Source organism: Hemiscyllium ocellatum, chromosome 2 (assembly GCF_020745735.1).
Source record: "Hemiscyllium ocellatum isolate sHemOce1 chromosome 2, sHemOce1.pat.X.cur, whole genome shotgun sequence".
Classification (NCBI taxonomy): Eukaryota; Metazoa; Chordata; class Chondrichthyes; order Orectolobiformes; family Hemiscylliidae; genus Hemiscyllium; species Hemiscyllium ocellatum.
This window is the reverse complement of record NC_083402.1, coordinates 56,386,790-56,410,735: the sequence shown is the minus strand read 5'-3', so window position 1 is coordinate 56,410,735 and position 23,946 is coordinate 56,386,790. Positions and strand designations below refer to the sequence as shown.

Here is a 23,946-nt window from a genome sequence, read left to right as displayed (position 1 = left end):
CCTCAGGGCATCAATGTAGACTTCAACAGTTTCCTCATTTCCCCTTCCCCCACCTCATCCTAGTTCCAAACTTCCAGCTCAGCACTGTCCCCATGACTTGTCCAGACTTGTCCTACCTGCCTAGCTCCTTTTCCACCTATCCACTCCACCCTCTCCTCCCTGACCTACCACCTTCATCCCCTCCACCACTCACCCATTGTACTCTATGCTACTTTCTCCCCACCTCCACCCTCCTCCAGTTTATCTCTCCACGCTTCAGGCTCACTGCCTTTATTCCTGATGAAGGGCTTTTGCCCGAGACGTCAAGTTCGCTGCACTTTGGATGCTCCCTGAACTGCTGTGGTCTTCCATCACCACTGATCCAGAATCAAAGTACTGGCTGGCTGCAGCAAATAGATGGTCAGAGTATTCTTTTCTGGACTATTTTACATCTAATCATTGAGCTGCAGAGTGATGATTGAATGTCTCTGTGTGGCTTGTCAGATTAAGGCAGGCCAGGTCTGGGTTGCCTCGCAAGGATAGTGCCCAGAAGGACAGTTCTAATAACGATTGCAAAGGAAAAATCCTAATTATTTTTATGGGGTTTCAAGTACTCTTTGTTCTTCTGAGCCTCCACATAATATCATTTAAGCAGTACTTTTGCTGGGTCTCTTCAGTTTAGCATTTGTAAGTATTTTCTAAAAGAACATCTTTAAACAACACCCCACCTAAGTTTGCTTCATAATTCTCGCAGAAAATAGTACTGCTTCCTTTTGTTCTCGCTTTGAAGGCCAGGGAAATAAGAGAAACACAGTAACATGTAATTGAGCTGTTATAAAAGGTTTAGTTCGATTACTGAAGAAGCATCAAAAAAGTGTGCAGTTTAGACCTTAGTACAGGTGCTGCTTTGCTTTGTCAAACAGAATTGAATGATTCACATTAACTAGTGATTAAGAAATTGAATTTGTGGTGCTAATCTGATCATGAGTCAAGGCTGTCTCATGGTTATTTAGAGTAAGTACTTTAAATATAAAAAATACTGAATATACTTGTAATTTAACTTGAGGTTCCTTAAAAAGAATAGAAAGAACCAGATAGAATATTCACGAAAATCGCAACGCTGATTTGATGTAGGATTGTTGTGGAACAGCATGCCAAATTATTAAAGCAGTAATTTTAAGATTTCTGTAACAGCTAGTGAGTTACCAATTTTAGTAAAGGGTGTAAAATAAACAGTAAATTCCAAGAAAGAGCGAGCAGAAATGATTGCTGCATTAACCTCTAATCATTCTTCCTTGTTACCCTTAAAGTCAAACCAGCTTTCATCAAACTGAGAATTCTAAACACTTCAGACATACAAAAGATATTTCATAGCAATTTATTGAGCAGAACCAGATTGTACCAAACGTAGTTGCACTAAACTTAGTTACAAAACAGTAATTTTTAGAAGCTACAGAAACCAAAGTGGGAGATGGCAGGATGGAGAAATTTGGAAAGACTGTCCAGTGATACTAAAAAAATGGTCACTACTGGTAGAGAAAAAGTAAGGAAAGGGGGGTAGCTGGTGATCGATAAATACATTGTGTATGTTTGGACCTATGGGATATTGCTGAGCCAAATGTTATGAAGATGTAGGAGTACTGTACATTTTGAGAGTTGAAGGACTTAGCAAGCACACAGAGTGCTGGAGAATTTACTATGTTACACTTGGTCCAGCAGCTAGCAGTACCTGGGTTACTTTGAGACAAAAACAGATTTAAATTCGGCCTATCAGTTTAAATTATGCCCCAAGATACTAAACTACAATCAAGTTTGAATTTGGTACTTGACAATATTAAAACCAATGAAACGATCCGATGCTTTTGGGTATAAAACTGAAAAAAATTGAACAGTTGGAGGAGAACTGCCAAGCCACCAAAATATGCAGACTGCCCACAGAATAGTTCTCTTAAGGATATCTTTATCAACGACTTGTGAAACAAAACCACTAAGGAGAAGATGCAAAGAGAAGATTTGTCAACCAGCTGATTTTGGAAATTTGAACATTTTGGTAAATCTGAATCGGGGGGGGGGGCTTTGTCGGACAGTATTATAGGAGGGAAAGTAAAAGATAGGTTAGAGAAAGGAGTTGTAAATAATTGTTAGTTAATTATTATCTGTTAGACTTTTTTGAAAAGAAAGTTGTTAATTTTAACTTTAATGATGACCTTTGGGATAGTTCTTGGCCTCTCGAATTTTAACAGGTTACAGCATAGGCTAAATCGTTTGTGTTGCTGTTTTAAATTAGTGGTGGTGGTGGTGGTGGGGCAGGGGTTTACCTTGTGTCGTAACACAAGTTCAAGATAAGGATGATAAAGGATTTTAAATGCATCGGTTATTCTCATTTTTTCTAATAATAAACTGTGATTAAGCTGGAAAAAAGGAAAGAAAAAATACATATGGCATATTATATAGAACATAGAACAATACAGCACAGAACAGGCCCTTCGGCCCTCGATGTTGCGCTGACCTAAGCCAGAATATACACTAAATCACAGTCATTTAAGTATTTGAAACCTGGTAAGCTAAAACAAAAGGTGTCATGTTGGCCGGGATAATGCATTGAAGGTGTGAACTGCCCTGTGTGAGACTGTCTGTGCCACAATGGTCAGACTGACTCTAATCTAAAATTTGGATTTACAGAATCTTACACAGATTTATATAAATCCCTTTTTTTTAGATAGGATCAGACTGAACATTGGGACTCAGACAGCCTCACGCAGGGCATCTCACACCTTTGGTGTATTATCTGGGCCAACGTGGCACCTATTATTAAAGTTCATTTGAGAATGTAACTTTAAAAACTTTCTGGGATTTACATATGAAAGAACTGAAACCAACATGCCCATTCTAAAAGACGAGAAACTTAACAAACAATCGGTCTTTTTCAATATATAATTTCAATTAAATTACACTGTAAACATTTGTTATAAATTCTCTGTCCTACGATCTTATACTCAACAAAAATGGTGGGCGGCACGGTGGCACAGTGGTTAGCACTGCTGCCTCACAGCGCCTGAGAACCGGGTTCAATTCCCGACTCAGGCGACTGACTATGTGGAGTTTGCACGTTCTCCCCGTGTCTGCGTGGGTTTCCTCCGGGTGCTCTGGTTTCCTCCCACAGTCACAAACATGTGCGGGTCAGGTGAATTGGACATGCTAAATTGCCTGTAGTGTTAGGTAAAGGGTAAATGTAGGGGTATGGGTGTGTTGCGCTTTGGCGGGTCGGTGTGGACTTGTTGGGCCGAAGGGCCTGTTTGCACACTGTAAGTAATCTAATCTAATCTAAAAAAAAATCTGAAGAAGCAGCAGCGCTCCAAAAGCTAGTGCTTCCAAATAAACCTGTGGATTATAACCTGGTGTTGTGATTTTTAACTTTGTACACCCCAGTCCAACACCGACACCCCAAATTATTTGCAAGTTAGGATGACTGCTTTCAGGAGCCTCTTCAGGCTGAGTTACCTGGAGGATGGCAGGGGTTCCTTCAGTTGCCCAAGGGTGCACGTATTTTGAAGGGAGAGAAATAACGTTCACGTATTCTGATCTAAATTTAATTTTTTGAAATGCACAACTAAAATAAAATAGTATGCAAAAATAGCATGAAAATGTTTTACAAGTGTATTGTTGGCAGAAAAAAACGTACTTAAATATATAAAGTTGAAGAGGATATTCATTTCTTTTTTTTTTAAAAAAGTAGACATCCTCAAACCACATGGCTTATTCATGCTTTTCTAGGCCTAGGTGAATGCTATTTAATGATGACACGAAGTGCCCTTGATGATTGTTTAGATGGAAGGGCTTTGGATTCAGCAGAAGAAGCACTTCAGTACTTAGCGAGGTGAGTAAAAACAAACATTAAACCAGCTTTGAAATTGTTGTTTCAACATCTTTGTTAAATTTGCAAAGCACTAAATTAGTAGTTAAGAGAGCAAAATACGTTTTGTACTTGTACCATTTACACCAATCCAAAACAGGATGCTTTTATTTACAAACTATTTTCTTTTGAATCCTCTACAACAACTTCAGTGAGCAGAATAGAGTGGTGACAGCAGGGTAGAATATAAAGGTGATATAGGTTTGCTGTTGCAATTCTCCTCTCCTTTGTTGAGTTCCAGGTCTTCATTGAAAAGACAAGTGCAGACCGACTTGGAGTCACCAACATTATTTAGTTGTAGCCAGGAAAAATTTTAATTTTTTTTGCGATGCAAATTCATATGTCACATCTAGCGCACTGGCCCTGTGCTCATGCAAACCAAACAAATCTCCAGCACACTGTCCTAACCCTCTGTCTGATTCACATATGATCGCTTGCGTAGTGATTTGTACTTCAGTATTTTCTTGTGCCAGCAGTTTGTCTTTGGAAAGCCATTCCACCTTACCTCTCTGCTCACTCTTGCTGATTTCCCAATGGGAAGAATTGTTTTTTCTGATCTAAATGATCAAAGCTCTTTGTAATTGTGAGAAGCATATCAAATTTTACCTTGTTCTCTACTCTAATGTAAATATTGTCAGCATTTCAGTTTTTGCCTTGTAACTAGTTTCCAACCTTTGCACTATTTTGGATTCTACGCTGTACCTGCTATGTGTCCATGTCCAAAATGGTACCCAGTGTTGTAAATGTGGACTCATCAATTCACTGTTATATTGTTATATATAAGCCAGATTTGTTCATTTCTGGATTAAGCCAAAATCTAAGATTAATGAATTAAAACCTGTGGCTTACCTTTATCAGAAAGCCTGCTGGAATCAGATGTTACACTGGCAGCTGAAGGTTCCCAGTAAGCTTTCTGCTGGAAGTAAGAAGCCACACCAGAAAGTTCTACTCACCTGGAGCTACCAGCCAATCAAAATCCAGAATGTGCCAATACCATGGCAGAGGCCATGGCTGCTGCCAAGCAATCACTCATGTCTCAGACACTCTGATAAAGGGTCAAAGGTGAAATTTATAACTGTTTAGGGGTTAAGAGGTTCATCAGGTTTCTATTTGTAGGGAGGAAGTCAGAAGTGAGCACTGGGAGTGTTTTTCAGAGCCCATATCCTGACCTGAGGTGAGCCCCTCAATCTTGCAATCGTTAATGTAGATTGAGGGACCACCAATCCCCAAACTGACAGCGTATCTGTGCTGGTTTATTTCTTGGTTAGGCTAGCTGTTTCTTGTCCTTGCTGCTGCTTAAGTAATTGCAGCCCAGGCGAGATGTGGCTGTTAAGTGGTTATTAATTGATAACTTAAGGCTCTATTTGCCAGAAGATGGGGAAAGTCAACCATGGGCCTTCCGGCCCAGAAATTAATATCTGTGGTGGCAAGAAGGAGGTAGATATCTTCCTAGTGCCAACCTGTCCGATTTTTGTTTTTTTTTATTTCGGCTGCCTTCTTAGAAGGAGAAAGGTGAGATGTGAAGCCAGTGAAACCAACTAACAGGACTATTTGTGTGCCAAACAATATAAGCAGCAAGTGATACACAGAGTTAAGCAATCCCACAACCAACAGATCAGATCTAAGCTCTGCAGTACTGCCACATCCAGTCATGAATGTTGGTGGATGATTAAACAACTCACTGGAGGAGGAGGCTTTACAAATATCCCCATCCTCAATGATGGAAGAGCTCAGCACATCAGTGCAAAAGATGAGGCTGAAGCTTTTGCAGCAATTTTTAGCCAGAAGTGCCAAGTGGATGATCCATCTTGCTGTCCTCCAGTGGTCCCCAGCATTACAGGTAATAAGTTTTGAGCCAATTCAATTCACTCCACATTATCTAAAGAAATGTTTAGAGGCACTGGATATTGCAAAGGCTACAGATTCCAACAACATCCCAGCAATAGTTCTGAAGAATTATGCTCCAGAACTTGCCGCTCCCCTGGCCAAGAACTTCCTGTACAGTTGCAACACTGGCATCTACCTGACAATGTGGAAAGTTGCCCAATTTTGTTCTGTACATAAAAAGGACAAATACAATCTAGCCAATTGCTGCCACATTAGTCTACTAATGGGCAGCTAGGATGGGCAATCAGCGCTGGCCTGCTAGTGATGCCCACATCCCAAAAAATGAATAACTTTAAAAGCAAAATCCCACCATAAACTCAATGAAATAATTAACTGTCAAAATTGGGACAAAGCTAATAACATTTGCAGTTCTTTTTATGCAAATGCTATGCAAATCAAAAAAGGAAAGACAGATTGGAAATGCTGAAATTCAGAAGTTGTTTTTCAAGATGCACCACTGCACTGTTAATTTAGTAAAAGCAGCAGGGCTTCCATCTGTTCACCATTGAAATGTACTGAATGGAGTGATGTCTCGGCACTTGTTGGAATTAAACTCACCACAAAGTAATATGGAGATCTGAAACAAAAAAACAATTTGCTAGAGAAATTGCTAGAGAAACTAGGCAAGTCCAGCAGCATCTGTGTAGAGAACAGAATTAACATTTTGAATCCTGTGGCACTTCAGGATTAGAAGCAACTAAAGTTGTCTTATCCATTTCAAAGTACCAATTACTGCTGAACGTCTTCTTTCATGCTTAGAATAAACAAATTACAATATAGTGTTAGAGATTTTAATGAGATAAAATTAATTTTGAATAAAGCTTTCTTTTTCTTAATCACTTTTTGTTCTTCATTTGATTTGAATTCACCCATTTTAACTTTGACTTTCTTCTCGTCCTAGTGCTGTTAATCTCCCAGTTCTTCAGCATAATTAGTTAAGGAGGTACATTTGTTTCGTCCTGTCCTAAATGCCCTGTTCTCTCTCAGCAACTTTAGGAGCTCACAATGGTTGAAAATAATTTAATGAATTACTGCTTTTTTAAAAAAATGTATGTATATTTTGGTAGCCTTGACCTTTTGTTAAAGGCAGCTGCTTGAAAGTGGTGCTATAGATTAAGTGACTGTGTTTATTGTTTTACCTCTGGTTTTATTGCAGAGCTGTACAGTGTCGACCTGATGTATCCTGCCTATGGAAGCTAATTGGAGATACGTGCACTGTGCTCCACGTTTTGTCACCAGCAAAAGTTAACATTAGAGTCTCTGCCATTCTCATTGGACAGGATGAAAAGAGAAATGTGCATTATTTAGATAAAAATGAACTGCTCCGACTAGGAGGAAGGTAAATTACTTTGTCAAAAAAGAGGCCTAGTCTCTCTCTTTTTTTTATATAATCCTTCCTGTAGCTATACCTTCTTAGACTGTTCTCCCTTCAAGTCCATAATTTTTATAGTTGCACTTGCCTACTATTGGAAAATCATTTTAAGGTGAGGAAAATCTAAAGTCTTCTATCTATAACTCACTACTTTCTACAGCCCTCTTGATTTGATTCCTTTTTTCTTCACCTCCAGTACCAATGAAGAAAAGCAGAGGAACACAGCCTCTGAACTTGATCTCATCCCTGTAATTGACTCTTACTTATTTTGTCATTCTCTCAGTCATATCAGTTAGCCACCAGCTTCCCCAATTCTTGAAAATCTTCTAGGTCTCTGCCATAATCAATGAACAGTTTGTTTTTTGCCTCTGTACAAAATAAAATTAGAAATTAAAAATCTTCCAAAAACCATTGCTACTGCTGGCATAATGCAGAGTTAGCAGCCAACATTTTCCTCATTTCAAATTTCAAAATAAAGATTAAATGGTGTTGAATTACTAATAATTGAAAAAACTATTGAGTCTAATAATATGAGCTTCAATAATCATAAGAGACTAGAAAATTAATAATGTAAAGAGCAAAGATCAGTATGTTCCTGGCTGCATAAGGAAGGGAGGCATTGCTGGATCTGGTTCTGAAGAATGAGATAGATTAAGTTGTAATAGTGGGACATTTAGGGAGCATCACTCACAGTTCCATTATATTTGAATTAGAAATAGGGGAAAAATGAGGAATACTATGAGGTAAAAATGCATATTTGGATTAGAAGTAATTTCAGTGAGGTAATAAATTGGAATCAAAGACTGGCTGGCAAGACTAATAATGTAACAATGGGTTGCCTTAAAGAAGATACAGTTTGGGTACAGTGGAAATATGTTCCGACAAGAGGCAAAGATAGGGTAAGTAAAGCCAGAGCTTTCTGAAGGATGAAAGATATTTGAGGAAAATTTAAGCTGAAAAGGCATGCATATGACCAATCTGAGATTGATAATATAGGACTAGACTGAATATATAACATTCAGAAGGCCAACGAAAATTGAACTAAGACATGCAAAGACATGGAGAAGAGACTGGCAGCTAACATAATATGGACTTTTTAAATCTTATATAGTCATATAAGAAGTAACACAATACAAACAAAAGTAATAGAGTAGATTAGGCACCAAAAAGAGGATTTACACTTCTAGGCAAAAAGCATATCTTATGTATAAATTACGGTATTGCATATGCAATAGCAAGGAAGAAAATTCTGCCACGGTAATGTTGAATGTCCTAAACATTGATAAAAGTGAGCTAATAGACGGCTGTATTAAATTCGGGACCTGACTATATGGAGATGAAAGGTAGAAGTGGCCATATTTTTTTTATTTTACGATGAGGTAATTAATACAGACTGGATTCTGGATTCCATATTAATGGAGGTATAGGATAGAAAAATCAATGGAGTCATGGTGGATCACTTTTAAAGTACTGATTCAATCTCAGTTGGATTGTTACGTTCCTTTTTGGGCAATATACTTGATGGATGATGCCTTTAAAGACAGTACAGAGAAGATTTTCAAGGATGGTTGCAGGGATGAGGAACTTCAATCATGTGAATAATATGTAGAAGCTGGCATTAATTTTAGAGAAGAAAATGTAGAGAAGGGATTTGAAAGAGACTTTCTAGGGTATGAGTAGTCTACACAAAGTAGGTGGAGAGAAATTATTCACATTGGCAGCAGTTTTGAAAACAAGAGAACAGAATCTCAAGGGAATGAAGGAAGCCCAACATGACATGAGGAAACTAAGAACTGCAGATGCTGCAAATCTGAGTCAAAAATTGGGCCCCCACAAAGAAACAGGCATAGCTGGGGCTTATGCAGGTACCCATGGACACACTTTTGATCTGAAGAAAGTGAGAGTTAAAGGAGAAGTAGCTCAAATTGAGTACGGGCTGAGCCATGTGGAGGAGGGTGGTGCTAGTTAGGGACAGTTCAGGCCTTTCCCAAAAGATCTGTCTCTGTCTGTCTCTCTGTCTCTCTGTCTCACTCTGTGTGTCTGTCTCACTGTCTGTCTGTCTGTCTGTCTGTCTGTCTGTCTCTCTCTCTCTCTCTCTCTCTCTCTCTCTCTCTCTCTCTCACACACACACACATGCGAAAGGTGTAAATTACTCCAATTTTGCCTTTTTTATTAGTTGAGTTTCTCTTTGCTGATTTTTATATTGCATTCAATTTGTAATCTACCATTCACTTATACAAAATGGTTTACTTTCTCTTTAATTCTACCTTTTAACTTTTTAAATCATGGATGGTGATACTTCCCCCTTGAAATATTTTTCATAGTCAGTCAAACAGTCAGGGCAAGCAGGGACAAGATAGGACTAATGAATTAAACTGCATTTATTTCGATGCAAAGGGAAGGGAGATGAACTCGGGGCATGGTTACAAATATGGGACTGGGAATATCATAGCAATTACAGAAGCATGGCTCAGGGATGGGCAGGACTGGAAGCTTAATGTTCCAGAATTCAAATGCTACAGGAAGGATAGAAAGGGAGGCAAGAGAGGAAGGGGAGTGGAGTTTTTGATAAAGGATAGCTTTACAGCTGTGCTGAGGGAGGATATTCTCGGAAGTACATCCAGGGAAGTTATTTGGGTGGAACTGAGAAATAAGAAAGGGATGATCACCTTGTTGGAATTGTATTATAGACCCCCCCAATAGTCAGAGGGAAGTTGAGAAACAAACTTGTAAGGAGATCTCAGCTGTCTGTAAGAATAATAGGGTAGTTATGGTAGGGGATTTTAACTTTCCAAACAAAGACTGGGACTGCCATACTGCTAAGGGTTTAGATGGAGAGGAATTTCTTAAGTGTGTACAAGACAATTTTCTGATTCAGTAATGTGGATGTACCTACTAGAGAGTGCAAAACTTGACCTACTCTTGGAAAATAAGGCAGGGCAGGTGACTGAGGTGTCAGTGGAGGAGCACTTTGGGGCAGTGACCATAATTCTATTAGATTTAAAATAATGATGGAAAAGGATGAACCAAATCTACAAGTTTAAGTTATAATTTAGAGAAAGGCCAATTTTGACAGTATCAGGCAAGAACTTTCGAAAGCTGATTGGGGGCAGATGTTCGCAGGTAAAGGAACGGCTGGAAAATGGGAAGCCTTCAGAAATGAGATAATGAGAATCCAGAGAAAGTATATTCCTGTCAAGGTGAAAGGGAAGGCTGATCGGTATAGAGAATGCTGGATGACTAACGAAATTGAAGGTTTGGTTAAGAAAAAGATGGAAGTATTTGTAAGGTATAGACAAGATAGATTAAGTGAATCCTTAGAGTATAAAGGAAGTATGAGTATACTTAAGAGGGAAATCAGGAGGGCAAAAAGGGGACATGAGATAGCTTTGGCAAATAGAATTAAGGAGAATCCAAAGGGTTTTTACAAATACATTAAGGACAAAAGGGTAACTAGGGAGAGAATAGGGCCCCTCAAAGATAAGAAAGGCTGCCTTTGTGTGGAGCCGCAGAAAATGGGGAAGATACTAAATAAGTACTTTGCATCAGTATTTACTATGGAAAAGGATATGGAGGATATAGACTGCAGGGAAATAGATGGTGACATCTTGCAAAATATCCAGATTACAGAGGAGGAAGTGTTGGGTGTCTTGAAATGGGTAAAGGTGGATATACCCCAGGGCCTGATCAGGTGTACCCTAGAACTCTGTGGGAAGCTAGAGAAGTGATTGCTGGGCCTCTTGCTGAGATATTTGTATCATCAATAGTCACAGGTGAGGTGCCGGAAAACTGGAGGTTGGCAAACGTGGTGCCACTGTTTAAGAAGGGTGGTGAGGACAAGCCAGGGAACTATAGACCGGTGAGCCTGATCTCGGTGGTGGGCAAGTTGTTGGAGGGAATCCTGAGGGACAGGATGTACATATATTTGGAAAGGCAAGGACTGATTAGGGATGGTCAACATGGCTTTGTGTGTGGGAAATTGTCTCACAAACTTGATTGAGTTTTTTGAAGAAGTGACAGAGGATTGATAAGGGCAGAGAGGTAGATGTGATCTATATAGACTTTAGTAAGGCGTTGGACAAGGTTCCCCATGGGAGGCTGATTAGCAAGGATAGATCTCACGGACTACAGGGAGAACTAGCCACTTGGATATAGAATTGGCTCAAAGGTAGAAGACAGAGGGTGGTGGTGGAGGGTTGTTTTTCCAGACTGGAGGCTTGAGACCAGTGGAGTGCCGCAAGGCTGGGTCCTCTACTTTTTGTCATTTATATAAATGATTTGATGCAAGCATAAGAGGTACAGTTAGTAAGTTTGCAGATGACACCGAAATTGGAGGTGTGGTGGACAGCGAAGAAGGTTACCTCCAGATTACAACAGGATCTTGACCAGATGGGCCAATGGGCTGAGAAGTGGCAGATGGAGTTTATTTCAGATAAATGCGAGGTGCTGCATTTTGGGAAAGCAAATCTTAGCAGGACTTATTATAATGGTAAGATCCTAGGGAGTGTTGCTGAACAAAGAGACATTGGAGTGCAGGTTCATAGCTTCTTGAAAGTGGAGTCGCAGGTAAATAGGATAGTGAAGGCGGCGTTTGGTATGCTTTCCTTTATTGGTCAGAGTATTGAGTACAGGAGTTGGGAGGTCATGTTGCGGCTGTACAGGACGTTGATTAGGCTACTGTTGGAATATTGCGTGCAGTTTGGGTCTCCTTCCTATCGGAAAGATGTTGTGAAACTTGAAAGGGTTCAGAAAAGATTTACAAGGATGTTGCCAGGGTTGGAGGATTTGAGCTATAGGGAGAGGCTGAACAGGCTGGAACTGTTTTCCCTGGAGCGTGGGAGGCTGCGAGGTGACTGTTTCGAGGTTTACAAAATTATGAAGGGCATGGATAGGGTAAATAGGCAAAGTCTTTTCCCTGGGGTTGGGGAGTCCAGAACTAGATGGCACAGATTTAGGGTAAGAGGGGATAGATATAAAAGTGGTTTGTGTCATCTGTAAGGATTCACACATGGTGCTGAACATTATGCAATCTTCAGTGAATATCTCTACTTCTGATTTTCTGATGGAGGGAAGGACATTGAAGCATCTGAAGATGGTCAAATCTTGGACGCTGAGGAAGTCTTGAGGAAGTGTCCGAGAAGTGGAATGACTGACCTCCAGCAACCACAACCACAGTTCAAACTGGTTTCCTTAACTAACTAACTACAAACAGAGAGCTTTTATATCCCTGCTTAAGCCTGAGTGAAATTTAGAGTTCAAACAAAATTAGGAAAATTTTCATCAATACTGTAAATCGCATTTATATTAAATGCAAGCAAAATTCATTTCTAGGAAGAGATCAGGATTTCCCTTACCCAACTGTCAGCACACTGTTCAAAGAGATGTTCAATCTCAGCCTGATTCTGTTATTTGTGGTGTGAAAAGTGTAGTTTCACTTATAACTGCAACTTATTTTCTCCTAGATGCTATGGACGGGCCCTTACATTGATGTCGACATCTGCCAATCTGTGGTGTGACCTTGGTGTGAACTACTACCGACAGGCTCAGGCTACTGCAGAAGGGAATATAGTGTCTGAGTTATTGGAAAAAGCACTACTGGTAAATTTTTTTTATATAAAAAGTAGAGAAATACATCTACCTTAGAGGGTCTAGGTTTTCAAAGTTTTGAAAATTTTGATGTATTTTGTTTTGGTTTTTGACCTTTTTTTGCATCAAGTTGAATTGCATACTGTGATTACCACTATACTCCCAACACTCATTCTGTTTTTTAATTTTACAATTTGAGAAATGTGATTGATCATTGATTGCATCCATGTACACAATAAAAAGGTTTGTTTCAATTTATTGCCCTGTCAGTATTAAACCTAACCAAAACTGAAGTGGGAGCAAATGCTCCTGAGAGCAGATGTTTTCCATTACTAGTTGCTTATATGTTTTAATGGCGTGTGTCCTCTCATAGTCTGTTAGTATAACCTTTAATTCAAACATATACTGCACAACTTCAGTTTTATTTCTGAATTGAAAGCATTCTTTCTTGTGTAATTAAATGCCTTCATTTCATCTTTCTACCTGTTTTACAAATACTGCTTAGTGTCTAGTATTAGCTTGGATATAATGGCTTGGACTTCTTGCAAGCTTTCCACCCATGCAGCTGCTTAACATTAATTCAACAGTACCTTTGCCAAAGCTTGCTATGCCCAATTGAAAAGAGGAATTTGCCGGTTGCAACCCCAGTAGAAATTCCAGGCTAGTATTGATGCACATTTCTTATTTTATTTGAACATAATGGATCACCTAGCAACTGATTAGGAGAAGATCAATTCTGATTCAGGGATTCTATCTGACTTTTAATTTACCTATGTTAATAATAAGTCAATTTGTTGAGCTCTATTAGCACATGCAATCCTCTTTTTTTTTTCCTCCCTCTTCAATGTGTCCAATTGATCTGTTCTGTCCAACTACAGTTCTGAAGAAGGGTCACTGGACACTACATTAATTCTGCTTTGTCTCCACAAAAGTGGCCAAGCCTGCTGAGTTTCTCCAGCAATTTCTGTTCTTGTTTCAGATTTCCAGCAATTCTTTGTTTTATAATTAGAGGAAAATTGGTTAACTGCCTCAAAATTACATGTTTATAATTTTTAATGTAATTTTCATTGCATGTCTATTCAACAGTGCCTCAAAAAATCTGTGATGTTAGACAGCAAAAATCATCTACACTGGAATGCACTTGGAGTTGTTGCATGTTATAAAGGTATTGCTTTATTGAATTTCAAGTTTGGTATAGCAGTAAAAACTGACTTACTGAAAATCTATCTGGAAGTTATTAATTTTCTCTGGGACAGCTCAATGGTTAGCACTGCTGCCTCATGGCATTAGTGACCTGGGTCCAATTCTACCTGTGGGCAACTGTCTTTGTGGAGTTTGCACATTTTCTCTCTGTTGTCCGTGGGTTTCCTCCAGGTGCTCCGGTTTCCCCCCACAGTCTGAAGATGTGCAGGTTAGGTGGAGTAGCCATGCTAAATTGTCCATGATGTTCAAGAAGGTTTGGGTAGGTGGATTGGACTCGAGATATGCAAGTTTCCGCGTATAGGGTAGGGTGGCAGGAATGGGTGGGATGCTGTTCTGAGGATAGGTATGATCTGCTTCCACTGTAGGGATTCTGATTCTGTGATGATTCTAAAACTTTGGTGCACTAAATTTTTGTTTTTAAAAAATGTTTTTGATGCATTGTCTCATCAGTACAAAATAAGATAAGCAGCAAATTAATTGGATAACTTTAATTAAATGTATTTTGATTACTTTCCTCATTGTTCTGATGCAGGTATTGCAAATTATGCCCTAGCCCAACATGCATTCATCAAATCTGTTCAGGTTGAACAAAATGTAAGTAAACTTGAAACTTCATTTTTTACACTTCCAGTAAGTGCATTTTACTCAAACTATTATTAATTAGGTGATTGGTTTGTTTGAAATAATTTTAAGAGAGCAGAATCACGCTTATTACAGTGCAGAGGGAGGTCATTTGGCTCACTGTGCATGCATTGGCTGTATTACTACTGCTAATCTCCTGTTTTTCCTCATATTCCTGCCCATCATTAGGATCTAAATAACCATCTAATTCCCTCTTCAATGTCTCAGTGCATTCCATATCCTAACAATCAGAGTGAACAAGTCTTTTTTTTCCTCACCACAACCTTTTCTCATTTGCATAACACTTTAAATCTATGACCTCTCAGTCATCTTTCTTTTACAAGCAGAACAGGTTTCACCCTATCTACTCAGCTAAGTCATGATTCTGAAAGGGTGGCACGGTGGCTCAGTGGTTAGCACTACTGACTCAGAGCACAAGGATTTCAGGTTCGATTCTAGCCTCGGGCGACTGTCTGTGTGGAGTTTGCACATTCTCCTAGTGGCTGTGTGGGTTTTCTCCGGGTAGTCCGGTTTTCTCCCACAGTCCAAAGATGTGCAAGTCAGGTGAATTGACCGTGCATTAGTCAGAGCGGAAATGGGCCTGGGTGGGTTAGTCTTCAGAGGGTCGGTGTGGACTTGTTGGGCCAAACGGCCTGCTTCCACATTGAAGGGAATCTAATCTAATCTAATCTAAAAACTTCAATCGGAGGTTGTCTTAGCCACCTTCTCTCTGGGGAGAACAGTTTGAACTACTTCAATTTATCCGGTTCTGAAGTTTCTCATACTTGGAACAATTCTAGTAAATCACTTTTGGGCTCTTTCCCGTCCATTTGTATATTTCCTATTATGCAACCACAACTGCACAGAAAAACAGAATACATTGTACAGTTACAGTTAATATTAAGATAATTTAAATGACATTGAATTCAGAACAAACTCTAATAGCATATGTTTCAAAAGCTAGACCAGCAAAACTTAAAACTTGATTTTTCAAATATTATAATCTCTTCTACTAGAATGTAATGGCCTGGACCAACCTGGGGGCAACTTATTTGAAGAATGAAAATATTGAGGTAAATGTTGAGAATACTAGTAATTACGTTAAAGTAAGATTGATCGATTGTCACAGTAACTGGAATTACTTAGTATTATGTAGCTATTCAATGTTAATTCATAATACCGCTGATAAAATCTCATCCAATCCTATTTAAACCATTAATATTTTTGAAAATGTAATCCTTACTTTAATATTATCATCACTACTTATGACTTTCATATGTTTCTAATGTAGCTTGCTCATGAAGCCTTTAAGGTAGCCCAGTCTTTGGAACCCTCGTATGTTATATGCTGGATTGGACAGGTAATCATCTCTGTTTCTGCAGTTTAATATTATTTGAAGCAAGGTGAAAATATTTTCCAATTGTTGTATCAGTTTGATACATTTGGATAGTTTAAGGATCTAGATAGGTAACTTTACCATTTATTTGAGACACAACTTATGCAGTAATTTTTCCACTTTTATTTTAAAATAACTTTTGTAGCATCAGAAATAATCATATAGCATACAAACATGATAACTCTATAAAATTAAATAATTAAGTGTTGTGATGCTCAAATTGGTGAAAATGATCTGTCAAATACAGGAGTACCTTTCTCTCAAGGACCGAAAATCTACTTTATCTATCTTTCAAGACCTATCTGTTGCTTTGCTATTTCACACACGGGCCACTATCACAGATTTCTCTCCTCCTTGGTTATCGATAACCTGAAGAATTAATAAAGTTGTTTAACTGAACTTTCATAAATTATATACTTTTGTCTTTTGCACTTACACTGTTTAGATGTTTAATTACTATTTATAATACTAATGTATAAAGTCATATACAGCATGGAAACAGACCCTTTCGACCCAACTCATCCATGCTGACCAGATATCCAGTCCCAATCTAGTCCCACCTGCCAGCACCCAGTCCTTATCCCTCCAAACTCTTCCTATTCATATACCCATCCAAATGCCTCTTAAATGTTGCAATTGTACCAGCCTACCACTTCCTCTGGCAGCTCATTCCATACCCGTGCCACCCTCCATTTGAAAAAGTTGTCCAGTAGGTCTCTCTTACATCTTTCCCCTCTCACCCTAACCCTATTCCCTCTAGTTCTGGACTCCCCAACCCCAGGGAAAAGACTTTGCATATTTACCCTATCCATGCCCCTCATAATTTTGTAAAGCTCTATAAGGTCATCCCTCGGCCTCCGACGCTCCAGGGAAAACAGCCCCAGCCTGTTCAGTCTCTCCCTCCAGCTCAAATCCTCAACCCTGGCAACATCCTTGTAAATCTTTTCTGAACCCTTTCAAGTTTCACAACATCTTGTTTATAAAAATGTCATACTTTTGTCATCTTTAAATTTTTTTCTATATTGGGAAGAAATTTTAATTTGTTACTTGTATATTTCTACTTTGGTAGTCTAAGTTTCCAATTATTTGAACTTGTAGGCACTAATTGCTGAAGCTGTTGGCAGCTATGAGACCATGGATTTGTTTAGACATACCACAGAGCTTGGTGTTAATGTAAGTATTGTTCATTATTTTGGTTATATGTAAGTATGTCTAACTTGTTCAATTTTCAATCAAGTTGAGTTTATTCTAATTTGTTCAACTAATTTAGAAAAAACTATTTTTACAGACTGAGGGAGCTAAAGGTTATGCACACTGGGTGTGTTCAACACTGCAGGATAAATCAAACAGAAATTCTGAATTGTACAAGTACAACATTGTACAAATGAATGCAATATCTGCTGCGCAAGTTGTCATGAGCAAATATACAGGTATGGTAAAATGTTTGAACTGGAGCATTTAATATAATTAATGTTTCATTCAGTTTATTTAGAAAAAGAGGTAATGTTATAGCCCAACTATGAATGTATCCATTATTCCAAGAATGCAGTCAAAACTTCTGAAGAATTTTACATTGGCTTGGCAATACCTAATAATAATGAAGTCTCTTGTAAAAGTGTCACACATCTTAATAACAAAATATTATAAGAATATTGTGAAATTAAAGAACTAGTGGTACATTGGTCAATTATCCTTAATTTTCTTGGTATTGTCATGGAATGTGGGCATGACTGGCTATGCCAGCATTTATTGCCCATCTCTAATTGTCTGGAGGGCTGTTCAGAGTCCACCACGTTGCTGTGTGTCTGGAGTCGTATATAGGCCAGATCAGTTAAGTACAGCAGATTTCCTTTTCTATTAGTGAACCAAATTGTATTAAAAACCTATTAGCACTGGTTGCATGATGGTCATTAGATTATTCCTTTTATTTCGTATCTTTTATTGAAATCAAATTCACCATCTGCCGTGGTGCGGTTTTAATCTATGTCCTCTGAACATTAGCTTGGATTTGTGGATTACTAGTCCAGTGCCATCACTGCAACATGGCAACTTCCAAATAACCTATTTAAGTACAATTTTCAATGGAGTAAATTTCCCAAGATGTATCTCAGAGATGTAATGAGGTGATAATGGGTATCAAGAGAAATGAGAAGATAATTGAAATTGACTAGACATTTGTTTAAACAGGTTGGTTTAGATGGAATGCCAAAGGAGATGAGGGTTGACAGGCTTGAGAGAGGCGTTTCAGAGTATTCAGCTTAGTTATTTGAATACATAAGTCAACACTGAGGTGAAGGTATGGAGGATACATTAGAGACTAAAACAGATGTAGTGAGTGGTAAAGCTGGAGGAAATGAGAATGCTGAGATCATGAAGGATTCGAGCACCAGAATTAAGAGTTTTGATTTTTGAATGAAGACTGGGAGCCAGCAGAGATTAATGAAGATAGGATTGATGAGTTGGTTGCTGCAAAATACAGTGGCTATAAATTTTCGGTAAGCTAAAGTTTTAAGAGCATGGAGGAAATTTGATTGGCTAGAAGGAGAGGCATTCTGTTAGAACCATAGAAAAGAATCTTTATAGTATGGAAGCAAGCCATTTGGCCCATCCGACCTTCTGAAGAGCATCCCACCTCTACTCACCCCCCCCACCCTATCTCTGTAATCCTGCATTTCCCATGGCTAATCCACCAAACCACATCCCTGGATACTCTGGACAATTCACCATGGCCAATTCTCCTCACCTGCGAATCTTTGTACTGTAGGAAGAAACCAAAGAACACAGACACGGAAAGAATGTGCAAACTCCACACAGACAGTCACCCAAGGGTGGATTCAAACCTAGATTCTTGGTGCTATAAGGCAGCAGTGCTAACCACTGAGCCACGGTGCCATCAATTTGTTAGAAATGGTGTCCTGGCAAGTAGGGAGAGAACACAAGAGAAAAGAGACTGAAGTAACATGGAAATGTAAGGCTATGGAAGAGTTAGGTTTGACAGATAGTTTTATCTTAGTGATACAGAGATACATCAGCGTCTTGCATTAGTTTCAGAATGTGACGGTAGAAAAACAGTTGACAGTAGAGATTAGAAACCAGGGATTATCTCTGCTGTCATGAATTATCATGACAGTCTGAATTTAACAGAAGATGGTGAAGCCAGATAATCCTTAATGCTGTCCAGCCAAAGCTTGGGGGTGTTTGGAAAAAACAGGTTTGCACTAGATGCAGTCAAGAAGCATTCTTTCGATTTTACTGAGGATAAGGGGATCACAGTGAGTGAATTATTGAGATCGGTAGCTGCACAATTGGCTTGACAAATGAAAGGCCTTAAAATTGCAATTGAAAGAGACTTGGAGCATTTAGTTCTTCTGAAGAGCAAACTCTGAAGGAGATGTGATTTTGAGATGCTACTAGCACTCGGGTAATGAGTGATAAAAGGAAATAGTTTGAGGTGGGATTTTTTTGATTAACATCATTGGAATAGAAAAGTCACGAATTGGCATGACTGGAGGTTTAGCTGTTAAATTTCAAAACTGTATTTGTATGACTTGAGAGGTTATAAAATGGCTGTGAATTCAGAAGAGACTTAAAGTGATTTGAGAAGGAGATTATAACAGTAAGAAGCAGTTGTCAACCATGTAGTTGAGGATGAATGTCTCAGGAGTGGGATGTAAAAATGCTGGCAGATGAGGATCTCAAATAAAACTTGAGAGGTACAGAACAAGGCGAGATGCTTAGAGTACAATGTGCTAGAGAGCTGGGGAGGAACAAGATGTAATCTCATAATGAATGTTGTCCCACTGCCACCATGGAACAAGTAGTGAAAATTATAACCAGGCCTCAGGAAGCTGCAAGATAAGCCAGTTTTCAGTGAAAACGCTGTTAATTCATTCTTTTGCAAAAGACTGTGGATGAAAAGGGCCTAGTTACAATGATCAAATATTCTGGCTGAGATACTGTATTGGATTCTTGTGTGCAGCTTGTTTTCTTTGAACCAGATTAATAGAATGCTGTTTTATGTTTTTTTTAAGAGAGAATTCAGAGTGATGCAACAGCTTTCACAATGTTGGGTTATTTAAATGAGTATCTAAACCTCAAAGAACAAGCAGAAGTGGCATATCACAGGTAAGGATCGTGTTTAAATACAAAGTGCATCTGCTTATGTTTGGAAGAAAGATTTCCTGAAACAAACATGTATAAATCTCCATGAATTTATGTCGTCTATAAAGCAGCAGTTTCAAAAGAATGAAAAATTCACAGGCTTATCTCAGAGTTCAGTCAAAATAGTATGCCCATTACTGTGTTATTCCATAAGAGCTGAGTATACTGTATAAGCCAAGGATCAGGATGATACCATATGACTAGCAACCATGAGGATTCTAAACAGCCGCACTCTAGACTGAGGTTGTGAACTGTAACTTGAAAATTATCTGCTTAGGTAAACCTGTTTAGAACTCTATATTTTTCCCCTCTCACTCTAAACCTATGCCCTCCAGTTCTGGACTTCACCACCCCAGGGAAATTTTTTTTTAAATCTATTTATTTATCTTATCCATGCCCCTCCTATAAGGCCACCCGTCAGCCTCCGAAGCTGAAGCGAAAAGAGCCCTAGGCTATTCAATCTCTCCCTACAGCTCAAATCCTCCAACCCTGGCAACATCCTTGTAAATCTTTTCTGAACCCTTTCAAGTTTCACAACATCTTTCCGATAGGAAGGAGACCAGAATTGCATGCAACATTCCAACAATTGCCTAGCCGATGTCCTGTATAGCCGCAACATGACCTCCCAACTCCTGTACTCAATACTCTGACCAATAAACGAAAGCATACCAAACGCCTTCTTCACTATCCTATCTACCTGTCACTGCACTTTCAACGTGCTATGAACCTGCACTCCAAAGTCTCTTTGTTCAGCAACACTCCTAGGACCTTACCATTAAGTGTATAAGTCCTGCTAAGATTTGCTTTCCCAAAATGCAGCACCTCACATTTCTCTAAATTAAACTCCATCTGCTACCTCCCAGCCCATTGGCCCATCTGGTCAAGATCCTGGTGTAATCTGAGGTAACCTTCTTCGCTGTACACCACACCTCCAATTTTTGTGTCATCAGCAAACTTACTAACTATACCTCTTATGCTCGCATCCAAATTATTTTTATAAATGATGAAAAGTAGTGGATCCAGCACTGATCCTAGTGGCACTCCACTGGTCACAGGCCTCCAGTCTGAAAAACAACCCTCCATTTCCACTCTGTCTTCTACCTTTAAGCCAGTTCTGTATCTAAATGGCAAGTTCTCCCTGTACTTCATGAGATCTAACCTTTGAGGAAGTTAGTTATTTTGTTAATGTTAATAAAGAGAACCACTGATGTAGAGAATTGGAAATTTTGCCTTTTCTACAACAAAATGATGTAACCTGTTCCTCTGTTTGTTAACCTGCTATGAATTGCTCAAGCCTGCTCCACTATTCAGTGAGCTCATGGCTAATTCTGGAACTAAACTTCACATGCCTGGCTTTTCTCCACATTCTTTAATATATTTGGTTAACAGCGATCTATTAATATTGAGTTAATATTACCAGTAAACCTAACATTAACTGTCTGAAAGTTTTAGCTCTAACTTTTAATCTGTCACTTAACATTGTATCTCAATCAGTACAAATAGATTCTATTGCTCATGTCTAAATTTGTGGATTCAGGTAGTATATCAATATTTCTGTAGTGTTATGACTTCAGATATATTGCTTGGTAAGCAATCTGAAGTCATAACACAATAGAAATACTGCTTACTATACTGCTTATTTTGGTGTCATTGGCAAATATGTGACACTCTAACCCAAAATCTCAGTTCTTCATAAATATTGTAAATGGTTAAGGTCCCAAACCAGGCCTCAGGATTTTACTGTTCTACCTTCAAATGGAGCAGGAAGGCACGTGGATGAGGCCATGAGGGAGTAGCATATCACAGTAATATAAAAACAAAGTATAGTGAACGCTGGGGATCTGAAATTGAAACAAAGTGTTTGAGAAGTTAAGCAGGCCTGGCAACGTCAGCAGAGAGAGAAAGAAAGTTAAGGTTTCATGACTGATATGCCCCTTCTTTGGAGCTGAGTTCCCAAGAAGAGTCTTATAGGACATTAAATGTAACTTTATTTCTTTCCTCAACAACACTGCCAGATTGCTGAACATCTCCAGTGATTTGTTTTGTTGCCTTCCTTACAGCCCTGGTATGTGTTGTTGTATGAGTTTAAGTTTGAGTTTGATTTATTGTTGTCACATGTACTGAGATACAGTGATAAATGGTGTTTTGCATGTTATACAGGCAGATCATACCATACAAAGTACATAGTAGCAGAACGGAGTGCAGAGTAGTGTTATGGCCGTACAGAAGTTACAGAAAGATCAAAATTAACGTTTAAATATCTGAAAACAGCGGGATAGGAGCTATTTCTGAATCTGTTGGTATATGTATTCAAACTTTTACATCTTCTGCCCAACAAGGGGGTGGAAAGAGTATAACTGGAGGGGAAGAGGACTTTGATTATGTTGGTTGCTTTCCTGAGGTAGCGGGAAGTATAGATGGAATCAATGGATAAAAGGCTGGTTAATGTGATGGACTGGGCTATGTTCGTGCTTCACTGTAGTTTCTTGCAGTCTTGGGAAGAGCAGTTGCCATACCAATCTGTGCTACATCTATAAAAATTGGTAATAGTCTTTGTGGGCATGTCTAACTTCCTTAGTCTCCTGAGGAACTAGAGGGATTGTTGTGTTTTGTTGACCGTCTTGTGGATACGGGTGGACCAGGTCAGATTCTTGGTGACCATCACTCCCAGCAACTTGCTGCTCTCGACCATCTCCATTCCAGTGCTATTTATGCAGACAGGAGCATTCCCTCTGCTTTGCTTCCTGAAGTCAATAACCAGCTGCTTCAGTTCACTGACAATGATGGGGAGATTGTTATCTTTATACCATGCTGCTAAGCACTCAATCTCTTTCCTGTATTCTGTGTCATCATTGTTTTGAGATCCACTCTATAGTGATGGTGTCGTCAGCAAACTTGAAAGTGGAGTTGGGGCAGAATTTGGCCGCACATTCATGCGTGTATAGTAGAGGGCTGAGTACACAGTCTTGCAGGTTACCAGTGTTGGTGATTATAGTGGAGGAGGTGTTGTCACTTATTCTTACTGACTTAATTTATGGGTCAGGAAGTTGAAGATCCAGTTACGGAAAGGGAGGGGAGCTGAGACCCAGGTCTCGGAGTTTAGAGAAGAGTTCTTTTGTCGTCAATAACTAGGAGTCTGACATAAGGTCTGTCTGTATCCCAACCTTCAGTCAGACTGGTTCTGTTTCCAAAATAGGACTGATTGCCTATTGATTGTGTGCTTTTTGAACAAAATAGAATGCATCTGCAAGTACATTACAGGTAATCCCACTACAGAATACATTCTTTCACATGAGCACGCGTAGACACACACTTAGACATGATCAAACTCACACAAACCCTCTTTCATATACACATTTGCTCACATACACACGTGTGCATACACATTCTCCATGCACGCACACACACTTTCCCCCTCTCCACACATGTACACACTTTCTTTACATGTGTACACACACAAGTGTATTGGTGAATTTGCTTTTGCAGATATATTCTATTTTACTTAAAAAGGATATCATCTGTAGGCAGTCAGTCCATGTGAAACTTTATAAATCCCTATTTTTAAAATAGAACCAGCCTGACTCAAGTTCGGAATACAGGCAGACTTTAACCTCCCACCTTTAGTGCATCGTCTGAGCTGAGATGTCACTTTTAGACTGATAAAACCTTAAGTTAACTTAGGACTGTGACTTAAAAGAAGTTCTGGGATTTACATTTTAATCAATTGAAACCTACATCTCCATTCTAATTGATTAAAGACTTTTTCCAGCAATTTAGGTTTGTTCAGTACATCGCATCAGTTGTATGACACTTTGATCTTTTACTATA

The 23,946-nt window shown here is 39.0% G+C and overlaps 1 protein-coding gene across 1 annotated transcript in view; it reads left to right on the top strand.

The window, feature by feature from the left end:
- skic3 (SKI3 subunit of superkiller complex) overlaps positions 1–23,946 on the top strand; it is a 115,694-nt gene that overhangs the window by 47,308 nt on the left and 44,440 nt on the right. Inside the window, exons 18-27 of the mRNA XM_060844228.1 lie at positions 3,754–3,856; positions 6,936–7,118; positions 12,614–12,749; positions 13,824–13,902; positions 14,473–14,534; positions 15,578–15,634; positions 15,853–15,921; positions 17,056–17,130; positions 17,246–17,387; positions 19,989–20,082. Coding sequence (XP_060700211.1) covers positions 3,754–3,856; positions 6,936–7,118; positions 12,614–12,749; positions 13,824–13,902; positions 14,473–14,534; positions 15,578–15,634; positions 15,853–15,921; positions 17,056–17,130; positions 17,246–17,387; positions 19,989–20,082 — 1,000 coding nt within the window. The remainder of the gene's footprint in view (positions 1–3,753; positions 3,857–6,935; positions 7,119–12,613; positions 12,750–13,823; positions 13,903–14,472; positions 14,535–15,577; positions 15,635–15,852; positions 15,922–17,055; positions 17,131–17,245; positions 17,388–19,988; positions 20,083–23,946) is intronic.